The following is a 14,490-nucleotide window of genomic DNA, read 5'->3' on the forward strand; positions in this document are numbered from 1 at the left end:
TTGCTGCGGGGCCAGAAAAGCTCTACCCCAGGTGGTTTTTCTCAGCTGTTGGGTTGGTTTTTCACTTGCCCACCCTGGGGGCTGTTTCCAAGTGCAGCAGCGCAGAACAGACGGGGAACAAATAAATAACCCAGGGGTTCACCTCTCCTGGGGACTGCGAGGTGCCAGGTACCACTTGGGCACCTCCTCGCGGCACGTCCCCGGGGTTTTGTGGTGGTGCTGGGGCACTCGTGTCAGAGGGATGGTGAACCAGGGTTTTGTTTCCTTGGGTTTTCCTCCCCAGCCCCAGAGTGAGGCCCTTCTCCAGACAGTGCCTGCGAGGAGACGTGCAGAGAGTGCAAGGGGGAATTTCTCCAAAAGCAAAGCGCCCCCAGCCTGACCCGCTGCACCCCGACCCCGGTGAGGGGAGCTGGGCTGGGACAGCCGGGCCCCGAGGGAGGTTTCTGCCGGGGGCGATCGCTGCTGCCCGGAGCAGGAGCCGTGCGCTGAAGGATGCTGGCAGGCAGCAGGCAAACAAAAGCGGGTTTGCGTGCTGCAAAATTAAACCGTGAAATTCCTCGGCACGCAGCATCGTGGACGCTGGAAGATTATGCAAGCCTATAAAGCGATTAGGCAAACTTGGGGAAGAAAAAAATCCCAGCCAAGACACCTCATTGCAAGGCACCACCGCCTGCAGGAGCGAGACAGGTCTGCGGAGCCGGGGGGCGACACGGGGGGGCTCGGGCTCCCCGGCAGCATCTGCTGATGCACTCCGTGAGCCAGCCCAGGAGGTGTTTGGGAGCAAGGCGGTCACCTTTTCTGCTTCTTCGATGGCCACGCTCCCCGCTCAGGTTTTGCCCGCAAAAACAAGGGTGTGCCCGTAACGCTCGGCTATTTTAAGGGCTCTGGGAGCCAGCTGCTTCCTGCTGGTCCTGAGCGGGGCCACTCCACCAGCAAGGAGCAGCTTCCCTGGGGAGCTGGGGGCCGGGACAGGGCCTCCCCCCCCAGGCTGGGGGCTCACCCAACTGCTTCGCCAGCACCGTCGCACACCGGTTAGGTTGTGGGGCAGGTCCAGGCTCTTATCCCACTGTTTGTCCTTTCCTGCCTTCCTAATGCCCTAGAATTGGGTAGGATCCTAAACTGGGTAGGATCCTAAACAACGGTGAACCTCGTAGGGCTGCTCACACGTGTCCCTGTGAAGCCTCCACGTGGGGGTACATCCCATCAACCTCCCCCGGTGCTGACCCCTGCCCACCCCACGCTGCTCTCCGGCACTGGGGCCGTGCTCGCCCTCGCTGCCTGCTGCTGGCCACCAAACCCCAGGAAACCGCGGGCTTTAACCACACAAACGGAGCACAGCACCCCGAAACGCTGCCGAATCCAACTGCTTATCCCCTTGCAAAACCCTGGCTTTGTGTCCCCTCCGCCTCGGCCCGGGCCCCCCACGCCGAGCGGCCCCGTTGGCCGCCCCCTGCTATGGGGCACAGCCGTGGTCCCGCACGGCTCCTGCAGCTGTTTGGCAGCCGCACATCTGCCGGCCAGCTGAGCCCGGCTGCGGGGCCGGGGGGCTGCCTGGGGGGCTTGGGGGGGCTCTGCCCCAACCCTGTGCCACCGCCTGCTTCTCCTGGAGTCTCCAGGTGCAGCTTGGCCCCCCCCATTTGTCCCCCAAAAGATCCGATTTGGGTCCAGCTGCCGGTGCAATGCTTGTGGGGATCTCTGGGGACCTGCAGCCCCCCGTTTCCCTGAGTGTCCCCATAAAATTGAGGCCCCCCACGGGTGCCCGTGCGCCCCGGAGCACGAGGGGCGCTGGGGTGGGAGCGCGAAGCTCCGGGGGCGTGCGGCCCCCCAGTGCCATGAGGAGGCTGCGGTGTGACTGTCACCCCCCGGAGCCCCCCCCCGGCTGTGCCGCGCACCCCACGGCCCCCTTAGAACCCCACTCGTGTCCCCCCCACCCCCCCGGGGGCTCCCCAAGCGCGGCGCGGGATGCGCGGAGCCTCCCCGGCCTCAACCTCCCCGCGCGTGGGGGCGGGCGCGCCGCGAGGGCTCCGCGCTCCTCCTCCTCGCTCCTCCTCCTCCTCCCCTTCCTCCTCCTCCTCCTCCTCCTCCTCCTCCTCCTCCTCCTCCTCCCCGCCGGCCGGGCGGGCACGGGGCGCGGCGGCGGCGCTGCGGGCGCTCCCGCTCCCGCTCCCCTTTGTTCGGAGCTGAGCTGCGGAGGCTGCGGGTGCCGATGGCGGCCGGGCCGGGCAGCGGCTCCGGGGGGGCTCCCAGCGAGGCGGAGGCCGCTCACCTCTGCCGCAGCTTGGAGGTGGGCACCGTCATGACCCTCTTCTACTCCAAAAAGTCGCAGCGGCCCGAGAGGAAAACTTTCCAGGTGAAGCTGGAGACCCGGCAGGTCACCTGGAGCCGAGGCTCCGAGAAGACCGAGGGAGCCGGTGAGTGAGCGGGGAGGGGGCTGCGGAGCCTCCCCCCGGGCTCCCCTCGACCCCCCGGGATCCCCCCCGGGTTCCCCCCGGGCTCCCTCGGCGCCCCCCGGCCGGGGGGAGCCGGCGCAGGGCAGGAAAAGCAGGGACGAGGCTTTCCTGCTTCCTGGCTGGGGGGGGACACACGCAGCCCCTCGGCTCCCCGGAGCTGCCTTCGGTGGGGAGGGGAAAAAAGGGAGGAAAAAATAAAAATCAAAACCTTAAAAAAAAAATAAAAAAAGGAGCGAGCAGCGCTGCGTGCCCGGCATCCCCGCGGGGCGCAGCAGGCGGTGATGGGGACCTTTGGCTGCCGGTGGTGCCCGCGCTTTGGTGGTGCCCGGGGGGTGCCCAAAGGCCTCCAGTGGGCTCCTGCAGCCTCCTGCGGCCCTGAGCCCCAAGGGTGGGCACGGAGCGGGCGCCCTGCCCCTGCTGATGGCATCTCGGGGCTGTGACAAGGACAGAAAGGAGGCACGGGCACTCGTTGGAGCCCTTTGGGGGTTGCATCTCGGAGCAACAGATGCGAGGAAGCAGAAAGCCCACGACCCCAAGGGCTGTAACGTGGTTGCTGCCCCCTCGCATCTGCCCCGGGATGCTGCGGGGTCAGGGGCGGCCTCGGTGCAGCCCCCGCGAGCCGTGGTGGTGGCGGTGCGGGGATGGGGGCAGAGCAAGGGGAAAGGATTTGTAAGAGCCGTGAGTGCGAAACCACGGAGATAGGTGGGAAGGGGGAGAGGAGGGAGGCCCCACGCTAGGAAACTTCCAGCCTCGGTTTCCTTGGCTGCTGCTTTGCTGTTTTATTTTTTTGTTCTTTGAACTCCCCGTCCCACCCCGAGCGTCCCTGTTTGGCGATGGGGTGCTGGCCTCGGTGGAGGTCGGTGTCTTCTGGCCCCGAGCAGCAAGGTTGGAAACTTGGAGTCTTAGCGGGGCCTCCAGCAAAGGCCGGAGGTGGAGGCGCTGCCTGTGCCTCTGCAGTGGGACCCCAAAATGCCGGGGCTTCCAGGCTGGGGCTTCGGTTCTCCTGCCCACCTAGGAGCCTTCTGGCTTCTCCCCAGCAGCATCTCCAGGCTCGTCTGGAGGGAGACGTGGGCCCCGTCGATGTTTCGGTGATGCCGAGCTCCCCGGGGAGCTTTAGAGCAGCGGGAGCAAGGGAGGAGCCTGAGGTTACGGCACGTTTAATTGTCACCATTTTTAAGGCATGGTTAAAAGTCAGCAGTTTGTGGTGGTGTCCGCGGGGGACTGAAGTTCCTGCTGGCCTCCTGCGGGCAGACCTCAGCACCTGCTGGAGCCTCAGGGGGGCTGGGACCTCACCTCGGGGTGAAGCTCTGGCTTCGGCACCAAAGCTGGGGCAGCGACGATGGCCCTAACGCTGTGCCCGTGAGGGCTGCTTGTGCTCTGCCAACAGCCACAGGCTGACCAGTAAATCAGAGAGCGTGTCCTAGGGACCAGGATGGTTAAATGAGACTCCACGGGTTGATAGCAAAAAGAAAAATGCAGGTTGTGAACTTGAACCGGCTGGGTCCCTCACCTCACCTGGGGAGTCCCCAGGGATCTGCCCTGGGGGGAGCCGTCAGCCTGGTGGCCGCGGGCTCCGTGTCCCTGCACGCTCCTCGTGGGGCACACAAGCCTTTGCTTTTTGGCACGGCGAGGTGGGAGAGGGCGTTACAGCATCTTTGCCGTTTCCCCAGTCCCAGGCTGGGCTCCTCCAGTGTTCCCCAGCCCCTCCTCTTGCCCTGCTGCCTTTGTGGGGCTTCCTGCAGGGAAGCGGGGCAGTTCCAGGTGGATTTAAGGGGTTGTGTGCTTGAACAGTGCCCGTTGTGCTGACACGGTGTGCGGGCAGGCCAGGCAGGGCCACCCCGCTGGTGCCCAGGCAGTTGGCCAGTTCCCCCAGTTCATGGGATTTGGTTTCTGGGTGGAAAAGGGATGCCTGGGGAAACCCAGCTCCATTTGGCATGGGAAATGTGCTGGCTTACTGCCCTCCTGGCTCATCCCACCCATAACCAGTGCAGTGCTCACGTGGCCATGGTGTGAACCAGATGGGGAGCTGATCTGGGGCAAAGCTTCCAGCCCAGGGAGCTCCGACCACCAGGCCGGGCTGGGAGCAGGAGGCTGGGGCTGACAGGAGGGTTGGGGATCGGTCCCCGCAGGGGCACTGCCCAGGATGTAGCTCCCATGTGTGTGCAGCTGTGAGCCGAGCCGAGCAGGCAGCTGTCAGGAGGTGTGATGTGCCTGGGCGTGGAGCAGCATCTCCGCCGGGCAGCGCCGGGGGGTCTGCAGGTCACCAACTGCAGAGCTCGTGGGTCAGGGATGAATGGTCCTGTGTTTCCTGAGGGATGGAGAGCAGAGAGGAGGAGCTTTGGATGCCCCTGGACACAAGTTGGTTGTCTAAGTAGGAATGATCCTGTGGTTTTTTATCCGTTTTGGAGCAGGAGAGCATCTGCGTTGTGTCACAGAGGTCTCAGACTTGGGTTGCATCTGTGCAGGCTCTGTGTCTCGGTGCAGGGCCTGTCTCCCCGAGCACCCCAGTGTGCCGAATCCATGCTCTGCCCCCGGCATGCTTAGCAGAAATGAGCTGTGCGTTTGGTGGGCAGCGTCAGGGGACCCGGCTCCACTGCCCACCTCGCTGCAGGACCGGGGGCTGCAGCTGGGGAAGCCCCACGCTGCGTGGGAGGCAGGGCGAGGAGCGGCAGGGGGCTCGTCCCCGAGTGGCCTTGGGCACCTGGACTGAGTCTGTGGTGTGCGGGGAGGAGAGGGCTCATGGGCACGGCCCTTCGGTGCTCCTTGGTGCGGTGCTTCCAGGTTCAGAGCATCCGTGGCAAAGCCCGCAGTGTCTCGTGCTCTGAGTGGCAGTGAGCTCGGGCTCGTGCCTCGGGGGTGGCATCGCCATCGGTGCTGCTGAGCGCTGGATGCGCGCGCAGAGACGCAGACGAGCGGGTGCCCTCGTTGTCCCCACCAGGCTCACCCACGTCACCTTCCTCCTGCCTGCTGGCCACGGTGCCAGGGCCAGGGGGACCCTCGCTGGTGGCACAGCCCCCTCTGCACTCGCTCCGTGACCCTTGTGTAGCGCTTTGTGTGTGCTGCATAAAGAGCCACCCTGTGCGCCGGGCAGCGCCGGCCGTCAGTGCGTGTCCCCCCGGCGTCCCCAAGCTGGGTGCGGGGATGAAGAACCTCTCCTGTCCCATCCGTGCCCCACCGCCTGCATGGCCGGGAGCTGCTGATGGAGGAGGGGGAGACATCGGGGGAGCAGCTTGCTTTATAAAGCCATGACTTCCATCTCCCGGGCGGTTTTGAAACCAAAGCGATGGGCGAAAAGCAATCCCGGTTTGTGCAAAAAAAAAAAAAAAAAAAGTTGTCATTTTTCAACTCATATTTGTTTTTATCCAAAGTGGTTTCAGTCAGCTCGAGTTATCAGCGCGTTGCTTTCGTGCTAATCACCTCTGCAGAGGGTTTGGCTGTTACGGTGGGAAGAGCTCTACTCATTTTCTCTTCTTTTTGCTAATCATCCAAAGCAAAGTAGAGCTAATCCCTTGAGTCCTTTGTCTTCTGTGCATTTTTTTTTAACTTCCTGCGTTATGTAATTCTTTTTTAATGTAAAAGGGTCCTGCCTTCAGAACTTCACGTACTGGGGGGTTAGAGGCCGGTTTCTAATTGATCTGTTTTCCTTGAAACACGTCAGAAAATTCAGAGAGCTTGCTCAGAGAGCGAGCTGAAAATTTGGAGCAGATGTTTGTTTTATACGGGAGAGAGAGGGGGGAAAAAAAAAACACCTCGAGAAAACCCTGGATGCATTCTTGCTTTCAGTGAAATGAGCTCAGTCCCGTGGAGGTGGAGGGAAGCCATCGCGCCAAGCCCAGGCCAGTGCAAAAGAAAAGGCAGGAGCAGTAAAATACAAATACTAGAAAGCGACTGAAGGGCAGCTCATGCTCACCTCGTCCTTGGGAGCTATGTGCCTCTCATTAACCCACCAAGGCACAGCAAAAGAAAAAAAAATAAGCCATCCAGATAAGGTTTGGGGTTTGGAGCCCTTGGGATTCAAGCAGGAGTGGCTTTGGGGAATCAGCAGGCTCTGGAGTGGGCCCTGTGTTGGGAAGCCCAGGTCGGTGTGCTGAGACCTGTGCTCTGTGCTCCTGCCATGGACCCGTGGTGTCCATCTGTCTGGCTCCTTCCTTTGCCAGGCGGCCCCGTGCAATGTGTTGGGTTTTTATGGGTTTTAAACCCACTAACGCAGACGTGCTGGGGTGGTTCTGTGCAGCATCGGGAGGGTGAGCAGCAGCCAGGCTGGGGACCCCAATACTCCCATCTTTAAGGAGCAGCGATGAGGCCAGCCTTCCTCCCAGCCCGCTCTGAGGGCAGGCAGTGGGGTGCTGAGCATGGTGAGAAGCATCCAGAGGAGCTGCATCTGAACAGTGCCTTTCGGAGGAGCCCCTCGTGCTCTTAGTGCCGTCAGCTCCCACCTCCAGGGGCAGCTCTGCTGCAGGGTTTCCTACGTGGCTGTTAACGTGCCCTGCCCGTGCGCCTCACACTCATCCAGCACGGCTGGTGACCTTTGCTGCTCTTTTCCTGAGCCTCCTGGTCTGCAGCGCGGGGTGGCCGCTCCTATCGGTGCTGGCAAAGCGTTCGCTCGGCCCCGTTATCTAATCGGGGCGCTGCGAGCACCCCGCCGGCGTGCGGCTGCCGGCAATACCCATCGCCGGCCCCCAGGCCCGGGGGAGCAGGCGGGCGGCCTCCTGCCTATCTGGCAGATTGCAGGGGGAGGAGAAAAGGCTCGCCCGCAGTCTCAGCGGGAGTCGGTGCTGAAGTCCCCGTCCCCAGGCAGTGCGTGTGGCAGCGCGGGTTTGGCCACCGGGTCGTAGCCAAGGTGCAGCCTTCGTCTGTTTTTTGTGGCCCTGGGAGTGCAGGCACTGCTCCTCCTCAGCTGAGACGTTCTGCAGAGCTCTGGGGCTGCTGTGTCCCCTGGGAGGTGACCGAAGTGACACTGCTGTGCTGCGATGGGGACACAGAGCAGGGACGCGTCCCCTCGGAGTCATCCATGGGCCAGATTCGGCTTCCTGTGCTGAGTGCAGCCGTGAGCGTGTCACTGCTGTGAAGATGCGGAGCGGGAGAGGAGGTGCCATGGACGAGCCACCAGCTTCCCAGGGAGCTTTTTTTGCCCTGAGCTGCCACCATGTGAATGCTCCACGGTGCTGTGAGCACAGCAGGAGCCCTGCGAGTGCAAGCACGCACCCTGTAGCTGAACCTTCTCCTGGTGTCCTGCCCTGAAGGGCTGCAGTGGCTGGTGGACAGTAGCGATGAGGCTGCTGGAGCTCGAGCACATCCGTGTGTCCGTGCCCAGAGTGGGATCCCACTCAGATCGCTGCAAGCACCAGCGCTGGGCATCTCCTTTGGGTGTTCCCGGGGTCAAAGGAGCCAGCAGCGCTGCCACCAGCGGGGACAGGGCTGGGCGTGCTGTGTGCCCCTTCCTGGGCGAGACCTGGTGCGAGGTGGGGGGCTAGGGGTGGGTGCACATGGTCCAGGAGGAGCTCACAGCCCCTGGTGGGGAGGTGCAGGGCTTCAATCACAGGAAAGAACATGTGGCCTGGAGTTTAAACCATTGGCTAAACCTTATTGCATAATAGAAGGAAATGGGTGAAATCAGTGGGGAGGGTGTTTTTTTTTCTTTTCTCTGGTGTGCTCTCAGATTTAAGGGCAGTGGAAATCAGTGGAATGACAATGTAAGCCCTTAAAGTGCTTTGGAAAAGTTATTCCCCTCCCACCTGCATCCCTTCCCCTTGGCCTGACAAATTTGGAGAGCCGGTGGTGGAAGGATGCTCCGAGAGAGCAACTGGCACGACGCGTGCCTGGAGCAGGATGAAGGCAGCAGGTACTGCAGAAAAGTTTCTGCATTTGACAGGTACCTGCGGCTGTATGGAGAAAATTATTTGGTATCTGAAAGCTGGATGCTCATGGAAACCTGCAGCCTTTCGACCAAGCTCGTACCGGGGTGGCTGGTGGCTCATTTCCGTGTTTGGTGCTGGCTCTCTCTTCCTGGTGTCACGTATGGGATTGCCCTAACATCTCACACATCCTCTGCGCAGCCATGAAGCCCTGCCACACACAGGGGCGGCTTTGGTGTGCTCACAGCTCTCCTCTGCTCATCTTCTGCCACCGAGGTGTCCCCCTGCCCAGAGCCATCAGGAAGGGGGCACGGTGACAGCAGCCGCTCCCAAGGAGGCTTGGCAGCGCTGGAGAAAGCTTCTTCCCTCCAAATGGTTTTAGTGCTTAAGTTTTGTGCTTTGAGGATTTTTGTGTTGCACCAAGAGCTGCTTGTCAGGGGAAACAGCCTTTTTTTTTTTTTCTTTTTGAGAGAGATTTTTGATGCTGATTCAGATTAAAACTTCAGTTTCTGAAAATTTTCTGCCCTTCCTGAGGCTGCAGGGTGGGGTGGCACTTCTACAGGGCAGCCTTCGCCCAGCTGGCTTTGCTTTTTATCCCTCCTTTCATGGCACTGCCCATCTCCGGGCACCTCAGTGCAGCCCCAAGCCACGCCAAGGTGGTGTGGGGCCCTCTCCCAGCTGTGATGGAGCTGCAGCCCCTGCCGGCATTGCAGGGGGCAGGGGTGGGCACAACTCAGCCTGCAGCGTGAAACAGGGCTTCTGGGGTGAAGTCATTTCTGCCCCTAAAAAGCAAAAGGCCGAGGGATGGAGCGTCTCATGGAAGCTGGCAACGTGAAGTCTTGGAGGAGCCAGCAGAGCTTTACGAAGCTGACAGCCTGCACTCTGAAGTCTCACCAAAACTGGGATTTTAAATTGCTTTTCGTGCTGAGTGTGTGGTCGGGTGGCTTTTCAGCTCCATTTGGAGCTGTGCATTCTGGGTTTAGCTGGCTGGAAAGCCACGTAAAACCATCCAGACTCGAAAATGGACCCTCCTCTTGCTTTCCTCTGCAGCTCGTACCTTCTATTTACAAAAACTTGTGGTTCTGAGGTTTCAGTCAATAGTCCCTTCTCGTGTTGCTAATGCAGTGCCCAGGAGCGTGCCTGGCGTTCTGCAGGCAAACCAGCCCGCATTGTTGTTTTAAAGATTTTCCAGACAAAGGTCGCAATCCGGCAAGTGAGCTCCCACAAAGGGGATGCTTTGCTGAGCTGACTTTGCCTGCAGGCCTCGAGGATGAGGAGGGTGGCAGCGCTGTGGCAGAGAAAACAGAACTGTGCCTGTTGGGCTATTTTTTCCCCTACCCCTGTTGCAAAGGCATTTACTTTCTTGAGTGTGACTTTTTTTTTTTTTTTTTTGCCTTGACAAATGAAATCCTCACTCCTGGATTGCCACAGGCTGCCGTGCTCTCCGTGGTATCATTTTGCATCCTCAGGTATGAAGCATGTGGCACTGCCACGCTCTCTTCTGCCACCAGCCTCACCTGGCTGCCGTGCCCCTGGGCTGCCGCAGCACCCGGTGCCCGGTCCCCTGCCTCACCCCGAGGCACATTGCAAAATTCCCACTTCTCTTCCCCAAACTATGTAAGGATCTATCAGTGCTGGGACCACACCAGCCAGGGCTTGAAACCAAGGTCGCTCGCCTTCCTGGCAAGCGTCTTCTCCACGGTGGGCCCTGGCTGCCGCCCTCTGTGTGGGGCAGGAACGTGCCGCCTGGTTTGCAGACCTTTTTGACTCCTTTTGTGACTCTGCCAGCCCAGGGCAGCGGTCGCCTGGGCTGGTTTTGGATGAAGTGATGCGGGCAGGTCGGGCCTGCGTGCCAGGACGAGCGGTTTCTCTGTGTTCCTTGTCCCCGAGAAGCCTCCACGAGCGCGCGCGTGCTGGAGAGACATCAAGGCGGGCTGCTCCCCGCGGGGACGCTGGGTAGAGCAGCTGCTCGAGAGGCTTTTTCCTGTTTACTCGCTCCAAGAAGTGCCGGGTAACGTGGTGATTAAAAGACATCCCTCCCGCCTGTGCCTGCGTTGTCCTCCTCCTCCTCCTGGCCCTGTCTGTGGGGTCACGCTGTCACTGCATCTGCAGAGCGTCATAAAGATGGCGCAGGTTATTTGGTCGCTTTGCTGCATGCCTGCTGCTCTATTTCCCTCCTCTTCCTCCGCTCTCTGGCTGCAGGGTCTGCTCTGTCGATCATCGTGGCTCTCGCAGCCGGTATGCGGGTCCCAGGGCAGGTCCTGGGGTGGGCACAGGGTGTCCAAGGGGACTTTCACCCCTCCGCGCCCTGCCTGCACCCCACGGATCTGCCTTCCAGCTGCCAGAGAGGCGCGGGGCCGGGTTTGTTTGCCAAGCGCTCAGGTGCTGCCTGACGACATGGCCTTTCTCTGCAGGAGCTGAGGGCGAGCCTCAGAAAGGCCTGGGCCGAGTCAGGCCACGGAAAGTAGCCCATGAGCAGCTCATCAGTAGGGCCAGGCCGGTGAGGAAGGCTTCCTTCGTCCTCCTGTGGCTGGGACACAACTCAGCTCGCAGTGAAGCCTCAGAAAGTTTGCTCTTTCTGAGAGGAAAAAAAAAGGGTTTGCTGTTAACCCTGGCGTAGATCAGTGCGTGAGCAGCAGGTCTCTGGTGCTGGGAACCAAATACCTCACAGGTGGCGTTTAAAAAAAACACAAGCAGTAGCAGAGCCTGGCTGTGAGGCTGTGAAGACCAGCACCAAGAGCTCCTGCTTCTTCCACGTGAGCTGAAGGTAGTGCCTGTCCTGGGACGTGTCTGCCTGGTGCTGTGCCCAGGTGCCGGGCTGCTCCAGTCACCACAAGTGACTCAGCACCAGGCAGGATCTTTATATTATTCTCTGCTTCCCAATTTTACCCCGGCACTGAGGAGCTGAAGCAGTTGCAGCGACAGGAATAAGCCACCTCGTTGGTGCTCATGTAGTGTTCCGGGTAGCAGTCATCTGTGCTGTGAAGTTATTGTCACGGAAACTCGATTGCGTCGAGGGGTGGGATGGATGACAAGTGAGTCACGGCGTCTGAGCAGCGCTGGCATTTGCTGGGAGTGTGACAAGTCTTCAGTTTCCAATCCTCACCTCTGGGTGAGGAGTCCCCATCCTGGGGACAGCCTGTGGTTGCTCTTGTCTCCATTTGCCTTGTGGTGAGCTCTGGGCACAAGAGCCAAGAACACAAAACCCCCCGGAGAGCTGCAGCGAGCACCCAGCTCCGCCATGGCTCCCAGCTGGGCCTGTTCCCCTCGTGTATGGTGCTGAGGGCTGTGCTGGAAGTGGGGGGGAGGCGTGGGGGTGTCTTAAAGCATCACTTTAAGCTCCAGGAGGGACGTGGAGATGCTGCCTGGCCCCTTGCCTCGCAGACATGGTGCCGTGTCAGGTGCCTCCCCTCCATCGATCCGTCCGCGTCCTCTGCGGTACCTTTCGGATCTGGTTACCACTGCACGTCCCCTCTGCAGGGAGGCTGGAGGAGCTCTTCAGCCTCCCCCATCCTCCCACCCTTCTATTGCCTTCCTGCAATGGGCTGAGGGGGCGCAGTCCTCGATGCCAGGCAGGGGAAGGTCACCTTGGGGTGGCTCGTGGAGCTGTCCCGGCCCCGCCAGCCACCCAGCAGCACCGCTGCGGAGCTTCCTCTTTCCATGTGAGTCAGTGGAAGCTTCTGCCCCTCAAACAGAGCAGGCCGGTGACTGAGGGCTGCCGCCGGCTGTAATTTATCAGAAGAAGGGACGCGTTTCTTTAAAGCAGTGTCCAGGCAGGCAAAACCCGGGGCTCAGCCCAGCTGCTGTTGCTGTTTGGGATGGACGCGCTCCCATGCCCTGCATGGTGCGGGTGCAAGAAGTCCGGGGGCCTTCATGGTGCTGGGCTTGTTTGTGCAGGGGAGCAGGCCTGGCCAGCACCATGGACACTCCATGGACAGCTTTAGCTTCAGCATGATCCTGGCACAACACAGCTTCCCTGGACATAATTTCTGTGGAAAACAGGAGGGGGGCCAGGAGCAGCCCCGGAGCAGGGGATGCCATCCGGCTGCCTCCTCCCCATGGGCGGGAGGGGATGTCTCCACCCCGAGGTCCCAGAGGCTCATGAGGCATGGAAGGATTTGGGGAACTGCTGCCTGCAGATCTGTGGGCTCCTGGTGCTTCGTCAGGGGCTCGTGCTGTGGCAGAAACAAGTGGCTATGTCTCGGGGCTGGTGTGCCATGTCCGCTCCCCTGCTTTACTCACTGCTGTGTTTTTTTGGCCGCCTCAGCTCAGGGATGGGCCCGGTGCTGCCGTGTGCGGGGCACAGCGGGAGGGGCTGGGGGCTGAGGGGTTCCTGTGGCCTGTCCCCATGGGTGCCACCCAGGGGACTGCAGCAGAGGCTGAGGAAGGAGCTGGAGCACCCTGCCAGAAGCAGACGCTACCTGACAGGAGAGCTGGTGCCCTGCTCGGCTGTATGGCGGTGCTGGGGACGTGGCCTGGTCCGCGGGGCAGGGAGGCAGCTCCCGAACATGAAGCCGGCCCTCGGAGGCTGAGACAGGCACGGTGGAAACTGCCAGCCTTTACATCCCCGCTCTGCTGGGCTGTGGGCAGAGATCGCGAGATAGCAGCATCCTGCTTTGCTCACTTGGCGGACCAGCTTTGGTAGTGTTTTTTGTTGTTTTTTTTTTTTTTTTTTTAACACATGCCTTCTTGCAGCTGAGAGTAATCTGGAGAGATGTGCTGATGATGCAGGATAGGCCGTTGTCAGCCCCCAGCCAGCTCTGCCGCTAGCAGCAGGAGGATGTTTGTGAGATCTTGAAGGTCGCCTGCGTGAGGCCAAAGCTGGTGGAGCAGCGAGGCAGGGGCTGCCTGGGAGAGGTGGGAGCTGCTCTGTAGGGACAGGGTGATGCCCTGGGATCACCTTTGCCTCCCTGCTCCAGCCCACAGCAGCCAGGAGGGAGGACAGGCGGGCAGTTCCTCGTGTCTTGCTCCAGACCGGGTGGCTGCAGAGCTGTGGAGGCTGAGAGAGAGCCGGGGATATTCAGCCTGGGGAAGAGAAGGCTCTGGGGAGACCTCACTGCAGCCTTTCAACTCTTAAAGGGGGCTTATGGAAAGGCTGGAGGACTCTTTACTTGGGTAGATAATGATAGGACAAGGGGGAATGGTCTTAAACTAAACGAGGATAGATGTAGACTAAACATTAAGAGGAAAATTTTCACTGTAAGGGTGGTGAGGCACTGGCACAGGCTGCCCAGAGGAGCTGTGGATGTTCCACCCCTGGAGGTGCTCAAGGCCAGGCTGGACGGGGCCTTGGCCAGCCTCACCTAGTGGGTGGCGTCCCTGCGTGTGGCAGGGGGTTGGAACTGGATGATCTCTAAGATCCCTTCCAACCTGAGCCATTCTACGAAGCACCTCCAAGCCCCTGCGCATCTCCTTGTCACTTCCTCTGCCCACGATAAGGATTTCGGGGGGGGGCACAGGGTGGGGGAGCAACCGGAGCTCAGAAGCCGCAGCACACGTGATGCCGAGGTGCAGCCGAGGCAGCGGCAGCTCGAGGCGAGGGCAGGAAGCCCCAGTGCCCGCAGAGCAGCTGCTGGCCCCCACGTGCTGCCTGTGCTGCTGTGGGGGCTGTTGCTGGGGGGGGGGGGTCCCACGAAGCGCTCTGCCCCATCCCTCCAGCAGCGGTCAGCCAGGATCTGGGCTCTGGGTTTGGGCTATTCCCGGCCATCCAGGCGGGCTGGGAACTCCCTGGTCCCATCCAAGCTGTTTGTTCTGAGCATCCTCCCTGCCAAGGCGCTCTGTGGATGCGGCTGCCTCTGCAGCAGAGCCATCGCAGCAACTGCTTCAGAGCAAACGCTGCAGGTTGCTGCTGCGGGTAGCGGGTGAGATGTACCGACTTGCTGGAGCAATCTGAGGCACAACCGAGCCAAGTCTGGAGGGGAAAATAGCTTAACCTTGTCTTCTCCTGAGACCGGAGAGGTTCCTGCATGTGCGTTGCAGAAGCAAGAGCGGTGGGACCCAACAGGCCCCCAAGCAGCAGGGCTGCCATGTCCCTCCCTGGGGTAGTAGTGGCAGTGAGAGAGCTTTTTGCAGGGTTTTTGGGTACCTCACTAAAATGGCAGCACATCCATTTTCGGCTCACAGAAGGGAGCAGGGACTCGCTGGGGCATAGGGCTCTGCTGTGCCGGTGTTTCTTTCGGTCTCCG

General features: G+C 60.8%; 1 protein-coding gene across 4 annotated transcripts in view; it reads left to right on the forward strand.

The window, feature by feature from the left end:
- The first annotated feature begins 2,089 nt into the window (after positions 1-2,089).
- The window catches only part of PLCG1 (phospholipase C gamma 1), a 37,680-nt gene continuing 25,279 nt past the window's right edge, over positions 2,090-14,490 (forward strand). For all 4 annotated transcript variants that reach the window (XM_072026577.1, XM_027442813.3, XM_072026578.1 and 1 more), the window contains exon 1: positions 2,090-2,411. In XM_072026577.1, coding sequence (XP_071882678.1) covers positions 2,207-2,411 — 205 coding nt within the window. In that variant the 5' untranslated portion in view covers positions 2,090-2,206. The remainder of the gene's footprint in view (positions 2,412-14,490) is intronic.

Source organism: Anas platyrhynchos, chromosome 21 (genome assembly GCF_047663525.1).
Source record: "Anas platyrhynchos isolate ZD024472 breed Pekin duck chromosome 21, IASCAAS_PekinDuck_T2T, whole genome shotgun sequence".
Lineage (NCBI taxonomy): Eukaryota > Metazoa > Chordata > Aves > Anseriformes > Anatidae > Anas > Anas platyrhynchos.